Genomic DNA, 13,791 nt, shown 5'->3' with positions numbered 1-13,791 from the left:
TGGGTGTACAAACGTGTCTTCAAGACCCTGCTTTTAATTCTTTTGGATATAGATCCAGAAGTGGAGTTGTTGCATCGTATGGTAACTCTGCTTCATTTTTTGAGGAACCACCATACTGTTTTTCACAGTAGCTGTACTGTTTTACGTTCCCACCAACAACACACAAAGTTTCCAATTTCTCTGCATTGTCACCAACACTTATTATTTTGCCTGTTTTTTTTTTAAATAGTAACCATCCTAATGGGAATGAGGTGGTATCTCATTATAGTTTTGACTTGCATTTTCTTAATGATTACTGGTATTGAGCATCTTTTTGTGTCCTTTTTGGTCATTTGTATATCTTCTTAGGAGAAATGTCTATTCAAGACTATTTTTGAATTGGTTTTGTTGTTGTTATTGAGTTTTAGGAGTCCTCTCTATATTCTGGATATTAATCTCTTATCAGAAATTTGATTTGCTAGTATTTTATTCCATTCCTTGGGTTGCTTTGTTTTTATTCTGTTGGTATTGTCTTTTGATGTACAGAATTTAAAAATTTTTCGTAAGTCTAATTTGTCTGTTTTTTCTTTTGTTGCCTGGGCCTTTGGTGTCAGATTCAAGAAATCATCGCCAAATCCAATGTTGTGAAGCTTCCCCCCTGCGTTTTAAGGGTTTTATAGTTTTAGGTCTTTCATTTAGGTCTCTATTCAATTTTGAGATAATTTTTTGTATGTGGTGGTAGGTAAGAATTCAATTTCCTTTTGCACTTGGACGACTAGTTTTTCCATTTGTTAAAAGACTGTCCTTTCTCCATTGAATGGTCTAGGCAACCTTGTCAGTAAATCATTTGATCATATATGCAAGGGTTTATTTCTAGGTTCTCCATGCTATACTTTCTATGTCTGTCTTCATGGCAATACCAAGTTGTTTTGATGACTGCAGCTTTGTTAAAAGTTTTGAAATAAAAAAAAAATGTGAGTCCTCCAGCCTTGTTATTCTTTAAGATTGCTTTAGATCGCTGGGGTCTCCTGAACTTCGACATGAATTTTAAGAAGGGTTTTTCTATTTCTGCAAAAAAAAAAAAAAAAAAGTCATTGGTTGATTGGGGTTGTGTTGAATCAGTTGATTGCTTTGGGTACTGACATCTTAACAATATTAAATTTTCTAATCCATGAACATGGTATATGCTTCCTTTTATTAATATCTTCTCTAATTTCTTTCACAATGTTTTGTAGTTTACTGTACAAGTCTTTTACCTCTTTGGTTAATACCGAAGTATTTTATTCTTTTTAATACTATTGTGAGTTAAACTATTTTCATAATTTTCCTTTCAGATTGTTTCTTGTTAGTGTACAGAAATGCAGCTGGTTTCTGTGTGTTGACTTTGTACCTTGCTGCTTTGCTGAAATCATTTACTATCTCTAGCAGTTGTGGGATTTTTGTTTTGTTTTGCAGAATCTTTAGGGTTTTCTACATATAAGATCCTATCATCTATGAATGAGATGATTTTACTCCTTCCTTTTCAATCTGAATGCTTTTTTGTTCCTTGCCTAATTGGCCAGTACTATGTTGAACAGAAGTGGCAAAAGTGGACCCCTTTGTCTTGTCCCTGTTCTTAGAGGAAAGGCTTTCAGTCTTTCACCAATGAGTATATATGATGTTCGCTGTATTTTTTTTTTGCCCCATATATGATTTTTATTATGTTGAGGTAGATTCCTTCTATTCCTACTTTGTTGAGTATTTTTTATTATGAAAGGGTGTTGAATTGTGTCAAATGCTTTTTCTGCATCTATTGAGATAATCAAGTGATTTTCTTCCCCTTCGTTCTGTTCACGTGGCATATCAGGGAAATGCTGGCCTCAGAGAATGGGTGAGAATGTTCTCTCTTCAACATTTTGGAAAAGTTTGAGGATTGGCATTCGTTCTTTAAATGTTTGGCAGGATTCACCAGGGAAGCCATCAGCTCTAGGCTTTTCCTTTTTAGGGAGATTTTTGATTCCTAATTCAGTCTTCTTACTAGTTATACACAGATTTATTCAGATTTTCTATTTCTTTGATTCAGCCTTGATAGGCTTTGTGTTTCTGGAAATGTGTCCACTTCCAAGGTTACCTAAGTTGTTGGCATAAAACTGTTCATGGTGCTCATAATCCTTTTTATTTCTGCAGATCAGTAGTAATGGCCCCATTTTCATTTCTAATTTTACTGACTTGAGGCTTCTTTCTTCTTTAGTTCACCTAGCTAAAGGCTTATCAATTTCATTCTTTTCAAAGAGGCAACTTTTAGTTTCATTAATTTTCTCTGTTGCTTTTCTGTCCTCTATTTTGTTTATCTCTGCTCTAATTTTCATTATTTCCCTCCTTCTGCTAACTTCGAGTTTAGTTTATTCTTCTTTTTCTAAATCTTGAAGTTGTAAGCTTAGAGTGCTGATTTTAGGTCTTCCTAGTTGTTTAATATAAGCATTTACAGCTATAAATCTTCCCCCTGGCACTGCTTTTGCTGCGTCCCATAGGTTTTGGTTTGTTGTGTTTTCATTTTCATTTGTCTTGAAGTAGTTTCTAATTTCCCTTGGGATTTCTTTGATCCATCAGTTGTTTGTGTTTATTTTACACAAATTTGTGAATTTTCCTTTTCCTTCTGTTTTGATTTCTAACTTCATCGCGTCATGGTTGGAGAAGATACTCTGCTGTGAAATCTATCTTTTAAAATCTGTTGAGACTTAACTGTGGCCTAACATATGGTCCATCCCGGAAAATGTTCCACGTGCACTTGAGAAGCATGTGTGAGCTGCTGCTGTGAGTAGAATGCTCCGTGCACATCTGCTAGATTTAGTTGGTTTATTGTGTTAAATCCTCTGTTTACTTACTTCCGTCTGATTGTTCTGCCCATTATTGTGCACAGGGTATTGAAGTGGCCAGCTATTACTGTACAGCTGTCTGTATCTCCTTTCACTTCTGTCAGTTTTTGCTTTCTACTTTTTGATAATTTATTATTAGGTGCATAAATGTTTATAAGTGTTTTATCTTCTTGCTGTATTGAAACTTTCATTAAAATCTGTTTTGTCTGCTATTAGTATAGCCACTCCTACTCTCTTTTCGTTACTATTTGCATGGAGTATCTTTTTCCATGCTTTCATTTTCAGTCTATTTGTGTCTTTGGATCTAAAGTGACTCTCTTGTAGACAAAATATAGTTGGATCATTCTGTCAGTCTCTGTCTTGATTGGAAAGTTTAATCCATTTACATTTAAAGTAATTACTAATAAGGAGGGACTTATTCTGTCACTTGCTGTTTGTTTTCTGTTTACCTCATGGCTTTTTTGCCCTCATTCCCCGTGTTTAGTTTTGTTTTTGTCATGATTGTTCAGGTTCCTTTCCCATTTCCTTTTGTGTATATTCCATAGCTGTTTCTTTGTCATTATCATGATTACATCTAACCACCTAAAATTACTTTGAATAATTTGAATTTATATCAGCTTAACTTTAGTAACATGCAAAAACTCTGCTCCTTTACAGCCCCACCCCCACTCTTTTATATCTCTTTGTATATTGTGTGCCCCCAACCACAAACTAATAATTCCTTTAAATGCTTTAGTCTCTTAAATGATGTAGAAAACAAAATGTGGAGTTACAAACCAAAGTTACAAGTAATACTGGCTTTTAGACTAGGTTGTTAATTGGGCCTGACTATGGGTTTTTGCCAAGCAAGTGTGAAAGAGGGGCAGGGGAATCAAGGATGTGCGGAAGGGAGTGATTTATCATCCCCACCCTCAGAACCAATGCTGGGAAAGGTGGGGGCTTGGCAAGAATATGTAAGGAGGACAGGGTTTTAAAAGATGACAGGTTACAGGCCTGACGAATTTGAAGAGTTGTTGCTGTGGGGGCACTAGAGTGAGGTGCTGGGAGGGCAGAGAGGATCAGTGTGGAGAATCTGCAGTCGGGGTTCTGGAGGTGGTGCAGCAACGCTGCGGCGTCAGTCTAGAAAAGCGGCAGGTGGCACGGGGGGAGGCCCTGCAGAAGGAGCCGCTCACAGAGCCAAGACAATGTAGGGTGCGGCTGGGGTGCGCGGAGGGGCCCAGGAGTGAGGCAGGAATCATCAGTGAGTGAAAAGCAGCTCGGAGGTCAACGGATGAGGCCAAGCCCAGGTGTAGAGGGGAGATGGCATGAGCTTCAGAGGAATTGATGTTTTTAAAGAGGCAAATTAGCTTGAAGCAGGGGAATTGAGAATTAGGAATATGGATTGAGGGAGAATAAAAAAGACAGCCTCTACTCGGGAAGCTCAAGTGAATACTGTCCTGGGGAGACAGCTGGGCTTGGAGATGGCAGGGAAGCTGGGAGACTTCACTGAGGACAGGTCGAGGATTTCGGGAAGTCTATTCAGTACATACTGGGAGCGAGAGAGGGGAGACTGGGACAGATCAGTGTGGCTAAGACCACCCAGGCTGTGGGCACAATGGAACAGTCCTCTGTTTCTCCCCCACCTTGAGGCTGGGGGACCCCGGGCCCACATTCAACCTGTACTTAGTTTTGTCATCTGTTCAGGTACGGGATACACAGTACAGGCGGGCAGAGGAGTAGCAAGCTGGAGGCTGCACAGTGCAGGGCGCAGTGCTGTCCATGCACGCGTCTCAAAAACTAGTGTTGGTCCCACCCCTTCTCCCATTTTATCAGTGGCCATCCCCCGGCACTGGGCTCAGGGCTCTGCAGGGAACCCTTTGTGGGACCCTGGGCAGAATCCACCCAGGATTAGATGTTACGACTTTTATATACTGACCTTATGCCTGGGCTCTTATCCTGAGAGCTTTTTTTCTCCTTAGTAATCATAATCAGGTTTAAAAGGTTAAATACCTTGCTATAGGGTCTGAATTTTTAAGTCAGTGTAATTTTGGGGTGGGAACAGTGTGGCATTTTTTTCTCATCCTTCATGTCACAGCTGAAAGGTCACTTCTGCCAAGAGACTCCCTTGGTCTTGCCACATGGTTCCCAATGGGGGGACCATTCCTCACTCCTGGGGCATGTGGTCACATCTGGAGACGTTTCTGGTTGTCACAACTGAATGGGTTCTCCTGGCATCTAGTGGACAGAGGCCAGTGATGCTGACCCTTATACAGTGCACGGGACAGTCCCCACCGTGCAGAATTCTCCAGCCCCCAGTGTCAGCAGTGCTGAGGGTGAGAAACCCCGGCCTGGACAGTTTAAAGCAGATCGTTTCTCTAAGCCCTGCTTACTCTGTCACGGTGCTCACCGCGGTCTGTAACTGGCTGGATGGCTGACTTAAAAAAATGTCTGTGTCACATTTTATTGTCACTCTGCCTTACTTGGAGTGTAATCCCAAGAAGGCAGGGGTCTTTTCTGTCTTGGTCACTGCTGTATGCTCAGTGCCTGGCATGATACCTGGTATACAGTAGGTGTCCAATAACTATCCGTTTCTGAGGGAATGAATAGGAACCTATAATGAGGGTTCTTTTTTCCTGTACAGAGTTTTGATTCTGCATCTCCAGTTAATGCAGACCTGCCTAGTAACTCAGAATAGGACTTTGCTCCACTTCAAATAAAACTGATGTTCGGCCAGTCAGGGCAACTGACTGGGGGAAATGGTGAGCGACCTTCTGGGAGTCTGCACAGCGTATATATTGGGAGTTCACCTGATCCCTAATTGCTGAAAAGGAACTGAGACAGAGACCATTAACCAAGTATCTAACTTATAAAATGTCACCGTTTTTATTTTGTCGCTGTAAAGAGGTGTATCTCAAACCAGATTGTAACAAAATTACCACAGATTATTCCAAAAGAAAATTTTAATACAAGAGATTTTAGAAAATTAAACACATTTGTTTAAAAATTCTACCGTGTAAACCTTAACAGAAGAGGGTGGTTAAGATAACACTACATGTTTCAGAGCGAATCTGCAGGCTTCTGGGCCTCGTTTACATACAGACGCGGGACTAGACTCCAGCTGTGTCGCCCTGTGACCTCCCCCGGCAGTCACTGGGACCTGCTCGTGGGTGACTCCGGCTGGGCCCAGGGCCTCCGCAGGGGACTCACCGTGGCACCTGCAGTCAAAAGACCCCCTCCTGCAAGAAGTCAGCATCTGGTGAGTTAAGCCAAGTGTTCTACCAACAGGCTGGGCCAGGGCCGGGGGAGCTGAGGCTTCTAGGATGAATCCTAGGTAATAAAAAGTCCTAATTATCTCCACCACCCCCTCCCTGCTGGCACCGCCCGCCCTCCAGCTCATCTCTGAGGGGTTCACAGCTCCGGCTGCAAACATGTGAGCCGCCATCTCGTACCGTTCCATGGCCCCCTTGCAGCTCTTGCCAAGGTGCCTCCCCTGCGGCTTCGAGTGGCGGCTTCCTGCCTTGTAGCTGGCGAAGGCGGGAAGCAGACCTGACCGGATTTGGGGGCAGGGGGGAGCCAGGGCGGGCAGCTAGTGGTTTTCAATGATGACGGCAAAACATTCACGCGCCACTGAACCCCTGGACCTCAAAACACCCCTGAATCCAGCGTGTTCTATGGGGGGAGGGTGCTCATCACTGCGGTGGGCTCAACTGTCTTTCAGGGAAGCCGGATTTTTTTTTAAACTTCTCTTTAGAAGCTGGGTAGGTAAGGAAACACACTGAATGTGGGTGTTAGGATTCAGAGACGAAAGTAACGGCTCCTTGAGGGAACTGAGAACCAGCAACACCCGGCCGGCCACGGCCATGGGCGTGGCCGAAGGGAGGGGTCGGGACCCCGGCGGCTGCGGTGGCGGCCAACTGAGCAGGTGCGTCTCGGGAGCCGCCGGCCTGCCCAGAGCACGGAGCTCGAGAGCCTCCACCCTCGTTTCTGTTGATCCAGTAGCTGGAGTTTTAGTTTAGAGACAAGCAAGATCACAGGTTATCAAAACATGAACGTTTGGCACAGGAATGTTAGATAAAATATACGGTGCTACAGTGGTGCCAAACAAGCAGAGAAGCCAACATCAGGTTTAATGAAACAATGGGCATATTTTGAAAAACGATCATTGCCAAAAGCCCTACCTGTGAGCAGATGCCTGCTCGCCGGTAGTGCCCTCTGTCCCCCGAGGCACAGACTCAAAGGCCCAGCGTGTGTGTGGCTGTGCCCCAGGAGGAACACTGAGACGCAGTCAAAACAATTATTGCCTTGGGGGTGGGAGCTGAGCGTGACTGCTCCTTCTAGAAGGCCCATCAGCCAGTCTGATGCTCTCCGGCAGGTCCAGCTGCGGCTGAGGTCCAGCCTGGTCTCTGCCTTGGCTACCCGCCCAGGCAAGATGGTGACTTTGGAGGAGAGCGGCTCTCCTGCCAGGCTGAGGAATGGAGGAAGGGTTCTGGAGGGGACTGGTTGGGAGAGGCCCGCCGGGACCCCAGGGACCAGGGCCTGGCCCCCACACAAGGGGGCCCGCTGGCGTCCCTGGGCTGCACCCCGACATGAAGGCGAGCAGGTGGGCAGATTGCCCCAGGAGGAACCGAGAGAAAGAGGCGGTCGCTGACCCGCCCTGGTCTCAGAGCTCTGGTCCTGGGCCTCGGAAGAAGTGGCTGCTTCATGTTATCTGGGCAGGCCGGCTGGTCTTCCCTCCAGGGCCTGGGCCCCAAACCTGGGGGGGGCATTCTTGAGTCTCCAGGCCCTGGTGCCGCATTATCAGCCCCACGATGCAAACAGCTTTGATCGCCTGTTTTAAAGGCACCGCCCAGCCTGGCACTGCTGGGAAGTCGGTGGTCATCAAAGAACACATCTTCATGGGCTCGGAGCCATGCAGCAGGGCCCTGCGCTGTGACAAGCCCCTGCCCACACACCTGGGCCCAGGTCCCTCCCTCTCAGCGTTCCGGCCTCTTTGGGGTCTCACAAGGTGGTATTGTGTCTCTACAGCTCAGTCAGGTGCTCCTTTTTGTAACCAGGAAGCCTGGATGGGCCTGGTAATGGTGCTAAAGGCGACCACCAGGGGACTGACAGCCACCACTGGGTAGCCAGGAGCCGGTCTGAAGGGCTGGAGTCTCCGTCTGGCTGCGGGAGGGGTGGCTGAGCAGGTTCCCAGCCTCCGACCTCCCTTCCTGGGAGCGTTGGTCCTCTCTTTTCAGGGAGACATCCCTGCCCAGCCCTGCTTTCCATGGGTTGGGGAGCAAGCAAGATGATGGCAGATGGGTCCTGCTGAGGTGCTACCCATTTCTTGCTGGCGCATCTCCTGAGCAGACAGCTGGGCGGTGGCGGGGGACCCGGAGGAGACTCTTCCTCTAGTACAGGTGTGGCGCTGGGGGCTCCTCTCTGAAAGGGGAGAATTTCCTCTCTCAGATGCCAACTTTGGAGGCACCAAAGAATCTTCTAACCAGCTTAAGGAGACAGAAGCAACGTCCACTAGTCCTTTCCACGGGGCTCTCTCCCCTTGGTGGCTCGAGGCGGGTGGAGGACATCTCAGCCTCTGAATTGGATCTGGGTTGAAAGGCAGACGATGACACGTCCTCAGGGGGTGGCATTTTGTGCGCCAGATCTCAGCCTGGACCTTGGCGTTTTATTCTCTTTCTCGAGGAACTGGGGCTTCTGCCCCTTCTAAGTCCACCCCGCCACCGTGGAGAGCTGGGTGGGAGTATTCTGAGCAGCTGGATGGACTGAGTCATCGCAGGACATGTGTGGGCCTCCAAAGTTAAGGCTTTGAGGCAGTGCTGTGATGTGCATGTCATGTGCGAATCTGAGCTAAAATCCGAGGGAGGGGTCTGTGTGCTGAAGACCAGGTCGAGGTTTCTGCATGATGACAAAAATGGGGGTACAGATAGCAAGCAGCCTGGAGGGTCCGGGGGTTCCCAAGAACATGGTCTTACAGTCCACATTTTGGGAGATCAGGGCAAGTTTTCTGTGAATAATCTTTAAGAAATGGAGAGGCAGGCAGAGTTTCTCCTCTGTAAGTACAGGCTGAGATGTGCTTGTCCACCATAGCTCTGGGCATCTTCTTCTGTTGTGGTCGCTCTGTTTAACTCCCTGCGCAGAATGTCAGAGCCAGTTCCTGGCGGGGCGGGTGGAAGTGAGGTCAGATTCACACGCAGATGTGTTTTGGCAGATCAGGTGCCAGAAAAGGCTGGTTGATCAGAACCTCGAGCCCTGGGAACGTCAGGGGGTTCTGTTCCGTGTCTCGAACAGAGAGGCGACAACTTGGGTGCAGAGTCTGCTGGGCCAGCCCGCCACCTGGTGTCAAAGTGACCATTGTGGAAGGACCCAAATGTGGGGGCAGGGCTCTGGAGCAGCTGGAGTTTTCAGAGGGTCGCGGAGGATGATTTGGCCGAGGAGGGCTCTGTGTTCACGGCCAGTCTGCACCGTGGGACTTGGGATTCAAGCAGAGCGTGTGTGTAGTGGAAATACCTTGGCAAATGGGCCCCAGCCACACGCACTCCTGCGTCCATCCGTGGAGAATGGCAGGCTCGTTTCGCTCGCGTGGGTCCGGCTCACCTGGTAGAATGTCCCCTCGGAAGTTCCTCAGGCCTCCGCGATTCTCTGGAGGGCTGTGCGTAAGGCATTTCTGCTCTACTTAACTGCTCTGACAAGTTTCCCTCTGGCTGACGGGGGAACACACAGCGTATTCCTTCCAGGAGATTCCTTCCAGTTCTCCACTGGGGAAGGGCTCAATGCTTACCCAGGGTCACTCGCCAACTTGTAAGGCGATGAGTTGAAACAGTTCCAGGCAGAGCCCACGGTCAGCTTTCTATTGACCACCTTTCACTTGTGTTTACATCATTAATTCCCCTACGACTCTAGCCTCTTCGGGTCAAACTTCTTCCTATGTAGTCAGTGTCCCCCAGGAAATGTCTCTCTTCATAACTGCAGGAGCGCTTGTCAGGGCGGGAGACAACTTCATGATTCTGGATGTTACAACTGGCCGAACAGCTCTGGGCCCGAGAGGCGACCCGACGTGGGAGTGTCGCAGGGGCCTCCTGCCCCCACCTGCCAAGGGGCCCGGCTCTGGGGCGGCAGGGATCCATCTCGGGGGCACATAGGGCCCTGTTCCCACGAGAGGAGGCTGTGTTGCAAATCTGTGTCTTTAGGGGACAATCATGATCTATGTGGAGTGGATGCTGTGTCCAAGTTCAGCGAGAGCCACGCTGAGCTCCACAGAGCCCTGGAGCCAGGCCCCCCTGTAGTGCCTCCTGGAGTCTCTCACAGCCTTGAGGCCTCTCCTCTTGGCTGTCGAGGCCCAGGCCACCGATTCCTGGCTAACCCAGGGCTCTCCGCCCAGGGTCACCAGGTGCACATGGGCCTGGGTGGCCCCAGGGTTCCTAAATGGAGGAACCATAAGGAGGTAGGGGAAGTTCTCCAAGAACCACAGTTCAGCATCACTGACGGCTCCTCCTCACAAAAGCTAAGGGGCTGTCCCCATGAAGCATGGCAGCAGGAACTACTGTCCGCTGGCGGGGAGGGCCTGGAAAGGAACAAGCCCCCCACCCAAACCCTCCACGTCCCTGGGCTGCAGCAGGCCATTCATTAAAAAGAAAAGGGTAACAGTCATTCGACTTCCCACGTGGGGAAGAGTCAACAGGTGGTTTCTGAATGAACCTTCTGACCAAATGAAACGTCAGACTTGTGCATCTCCACCAGGGCACTCCGAGCCCGACCTGGCGCCCACCCCACCGCTGGCCCCTGAGCTGGAGGAAGGGGGACGGAAAGTCCTCGCTGCCCAGGGCAGGGCCAGGGGAGAGCGGCGCCCGCGGGTCGGAGTCCGTCCAGCGAGGACGCCCGGCTCTCACACTGCCCAGTTTAATCGGTGTCATGTGACTGGTGGGGAAGGTGTGCTCTCTGGGGTTCACCGGGCGGACAGGGTCGTCACTCCGGGGTGGGGGCGGCTGGCGCAGCACATAGGGCCTGAGTCTGGGATGCCGCCGAGGTCAGAGGTCGCCGCTCTGGGGCTCCACGTTGCGTGTCTCCCTGGGGTGACCCCGGGACAGCTTGGGGAAGCGGGGTGCCACTTTGGGCCGGCTGTTCTTGTTCAGCGGTTCTCCAGGAGGGGTAATGTCGCTGTAAGACAGAGCAGGGAGAATCGGGTTAAGTCAGGGGGTCCAAGCAGCATGGAGATGCGGGAGTCCATATTGTCACGGAGACCGTGTCCTGCAATGGCATCCGGCACGGCCATGGGGCCACAGGGCTAGACCCTCTTTTCAGGCCATGAAAGAAGTTACCAGCCCTGGCTTTCTTCTCCCCATTTTTACTCGTCTTCCAGCCAAGGTACGTTTTAAAGCCAAAGGAAAAAAAATGCGTTGGAGAACATTGCGTTTAAAGTCTAGAAGAGGCACGAACCCAGGAGAGGGGATGCTGATGGTGCTGATCCTAAGAGAATGATCAGGATGTCAGTCAACGCCTAACTATGAGGGCGTTCACCACAGCACCAGGTGAAGGAGCCAAAAATGGGGAACAGCTTACGTGTCTAAGATGGGGGGGGGTCACTGATGCCAGTTCTAAAACACCATCACCATAGACAGCAGGAGCCATTCAACATGGGGACATGGCGTGATGTGTGAGGCCAGGAGGCGCCCTGCCCGTAGTGACCAGAGTCTTTCGGGCCCCGGAGGAGCTGGCTCCTGGGACGGCCCGGGAGAGGTTGGGGCCTGGCTGGCGTGAGGGGACAGTTACCAGTCAGCAGGGCCAGGATGCCTGCACCTATGGTGTCGGGTATAGGGCCGGGGATAAGGGTGGGGCCTCTGAGCCAGGACGCCCGCAGGTCCTGCCGCTAACTCACTGTTTCCTTAGGCAAGTGCCTCGGTGGCTTTGAGCTGTGGCTTCCAGGCTGGAATAAAGGTAGAGTTAATTTGAGCGTTGCAGGGATCAAGCTGATGCCTGGCTAGACTCACCGGTCAAAAAACAAGAGCTGTGTTGCCAGAACCCATGCTCGACACTGAGGAGGGTACAGCGGTTAATGTGAGTTTGAACCCACCATCTCACCGGGTACGGGCAGGACTAGGCAGACCCCTGGAGCACATCATGAGAGTGGAGCACGGTAGATGCTTTGGGGGTAAACACCAAGTATTCTGGGCTGGGCACAGGGTGTGGTCATTGGGGTAGTCAGGGAGGGCTTCCTGGAGGAGGAAGAGCAGGAGTTGTGAAAGAAGAGCAGAAGTGAGTTGGATGGTTGGCTGGGAGAAGAGCCCTCTAGATGTGAAGGCAGAAGGGCCCTGTGGTGGGACGGGTGGGCCTGGAGCTGGGCAGATGTGGTGCAGCTACTTCACTGTCCTGAAGACAGGATGTCCCTCAGCAGTGGAGTGAGGAACTACTAGGATGCTGTCTGTCAGCAGGCCTGGCCCGGCACCTGGGGACCCTCTGCAAGTGGTGGCTACTGAGGGCATGACAGTGCGTGCAGGTGGTACTCTGCAGGGCACAGTCTAGGGAGCTGGTGACAGTTCCTTAGAACAGTGCTGGGCGTGGGGGACAGCAAGCAGTGACAGGGAGCTGAGCCGTGTTGGTGGCGAGGATGCACAGGGTAGGACTCGGGCAGAGGCCGCGGCAATAATTCCTAGAAACACAGGAGGGGAGGAGGTGGCGGTGAGGCTGCCAGAGGATGGGTGTGGATGGGGACACAGCGAGTGGATGTCAGCTGCAGAAAGTCCAGGGGGAGCAGGAGGCCACGGTAACTATCAGATGGATCGACAGGTCTGGTTCTGCTGAAAGCTGAGCAGGAGAGGAGCGAGGAGCGCCACTGGCGCAGGTAATTCCCTTCTCGTAGGTCAAAAACTAGTGTTTCTGTGCGCTTGCTGGCCATTTGTGTGTCTTCTTTGGAGAAATGTCTCTTCAGGTCCTTAGCTCCATTTTTTAATAGAAGGGATGCAAACCACAACCACGGTAAGGGATCACCTCACACCTGTCAGGACGGCCATCATTAAAGACGCCAAGCATTGGTGAGGCCGTGGAGAACGTGGGCCCCCTGCACACTGTTGGTGGGAGTGTAAAATGGTACTGCGGCTGGGGAGAACAGTACCGGGGGGGGGCCTCAAAAATTACAAATAGAACTACCCGATGGTCCAGTAACCCTCCCTCTGGGCATTCATGCCAAACAGAAATCAGGGTCTGGAAGAGACAGGTGCATGCCCACATTCAGCACAGCACTAGTCACAAAAGCAAAGACGTGCAGACAATGTACGTTTCCATGAATGCATCCAAACCCCCCCCCCCCAAAACAGTGGTCTATCCATACAACGGAGCATTATTCAGCCTTAAAAAAGAAGGAAACTCTGACGTATGTGACAACAGGGGTGAATGCTGAAGACAGTATGCAAAGTGAAATAAACCAGGCACGAGGACATGACTGTGTGATTCCACTTGTAGGAGGCATCTGAAAGGTCAGACTCAGAGAACCAAAGACCAGAATGGTGGTTATTAGATGCTGGGGGAGGGGCAAGAGGGGAGTTACCAACCAACGTGCATGACGATGTTTCAGTTAAGATGAGTTCTAGCAACCTGTACAACATATTGTCAACATGAGGGCCATGCTCTTAACCAACCGCACATGGTTTACCAGCAGTATCCAAAAGCATGGGCTTGTGTATAAGTACTTAGAGGAGGCAGGGGTCTGGGGTGGATGGAGGAAAAGATAGGGATGCTCTGAATGCGAAGGGCACCTGGGATCTTCCCTGGGTCCCCTCCCTCTAGGAGAGAGCCAGGGCCAAGGCCACATGCACCCCAGGACTGAGGTCCATCAGCAGAGCCTAGGGCTGTGCACAGGTAGCTTCCAGGAAAGGTCTCACGTTTACAAGGACAGCCCTAAATAATACACTAAGACTCAGTGCAGCCACCACATCTCACATCCTCAGACTCCAATTCTCATCGCTCACAGCCTTTGTCAGCCACTGACTCC

The 13,791-nt window shown here is 50.0% G+C and overlaps 2 protein-coding genes across 6 annotated transcripts in view; one reads left to right on the top strand and one right to left on the bottom strand.

Annotated features, from left to right (window-relative positions):
• CPPED1 (calcineurin like phosphoesterase domain containing 1) overlaps positions 1-13,791 on the top strand; it is a 182,231-nt gene that overhangs the window by 166,123 nt on the left and 2,317 nt on the right. The window lies entirely within an intron of this gene.
• The window catches only part of SNX29 (sorting nexin 29), a 587,226-nt gene continuing 579,108 nt past the window's right edge, over positions 5,674-13,791 (bottom strand). For all 5 annotated transcript variants that reach the window (XM_045521723.2, XM_010961733.3, XM_045521724.2 and 2 more), the window contains one exon: positions 5,674-10,964. In XM_045521723.2, coding sequence (XP_045377679.2) covers positions 10,835-10,964 — 130 coding nt within the window. In that variant the 3' untranslated portion in view covers positions 5,674-10,834. The remainder of the gene's footprint in view (positions 10,965-13,791) is intronic.

This window comes from Camelus bactrianus, chromosome 18 (genome assembly GCF_048773025.1).
Source record: "Camelus bactrianus isolate YW-2024 breed Bactrian camel chromosome 18, ASM4877302v1, whole genome shotgun sequence".
NCBI lineage: Eukaryota > Metazoa > Chordata > Mammalia > Artiodactyla > Camelidae > Camelus > Camelus bactrianus.
This window is presented reverse-complemented; position numbering and strand designations above follow the sequence as displayed.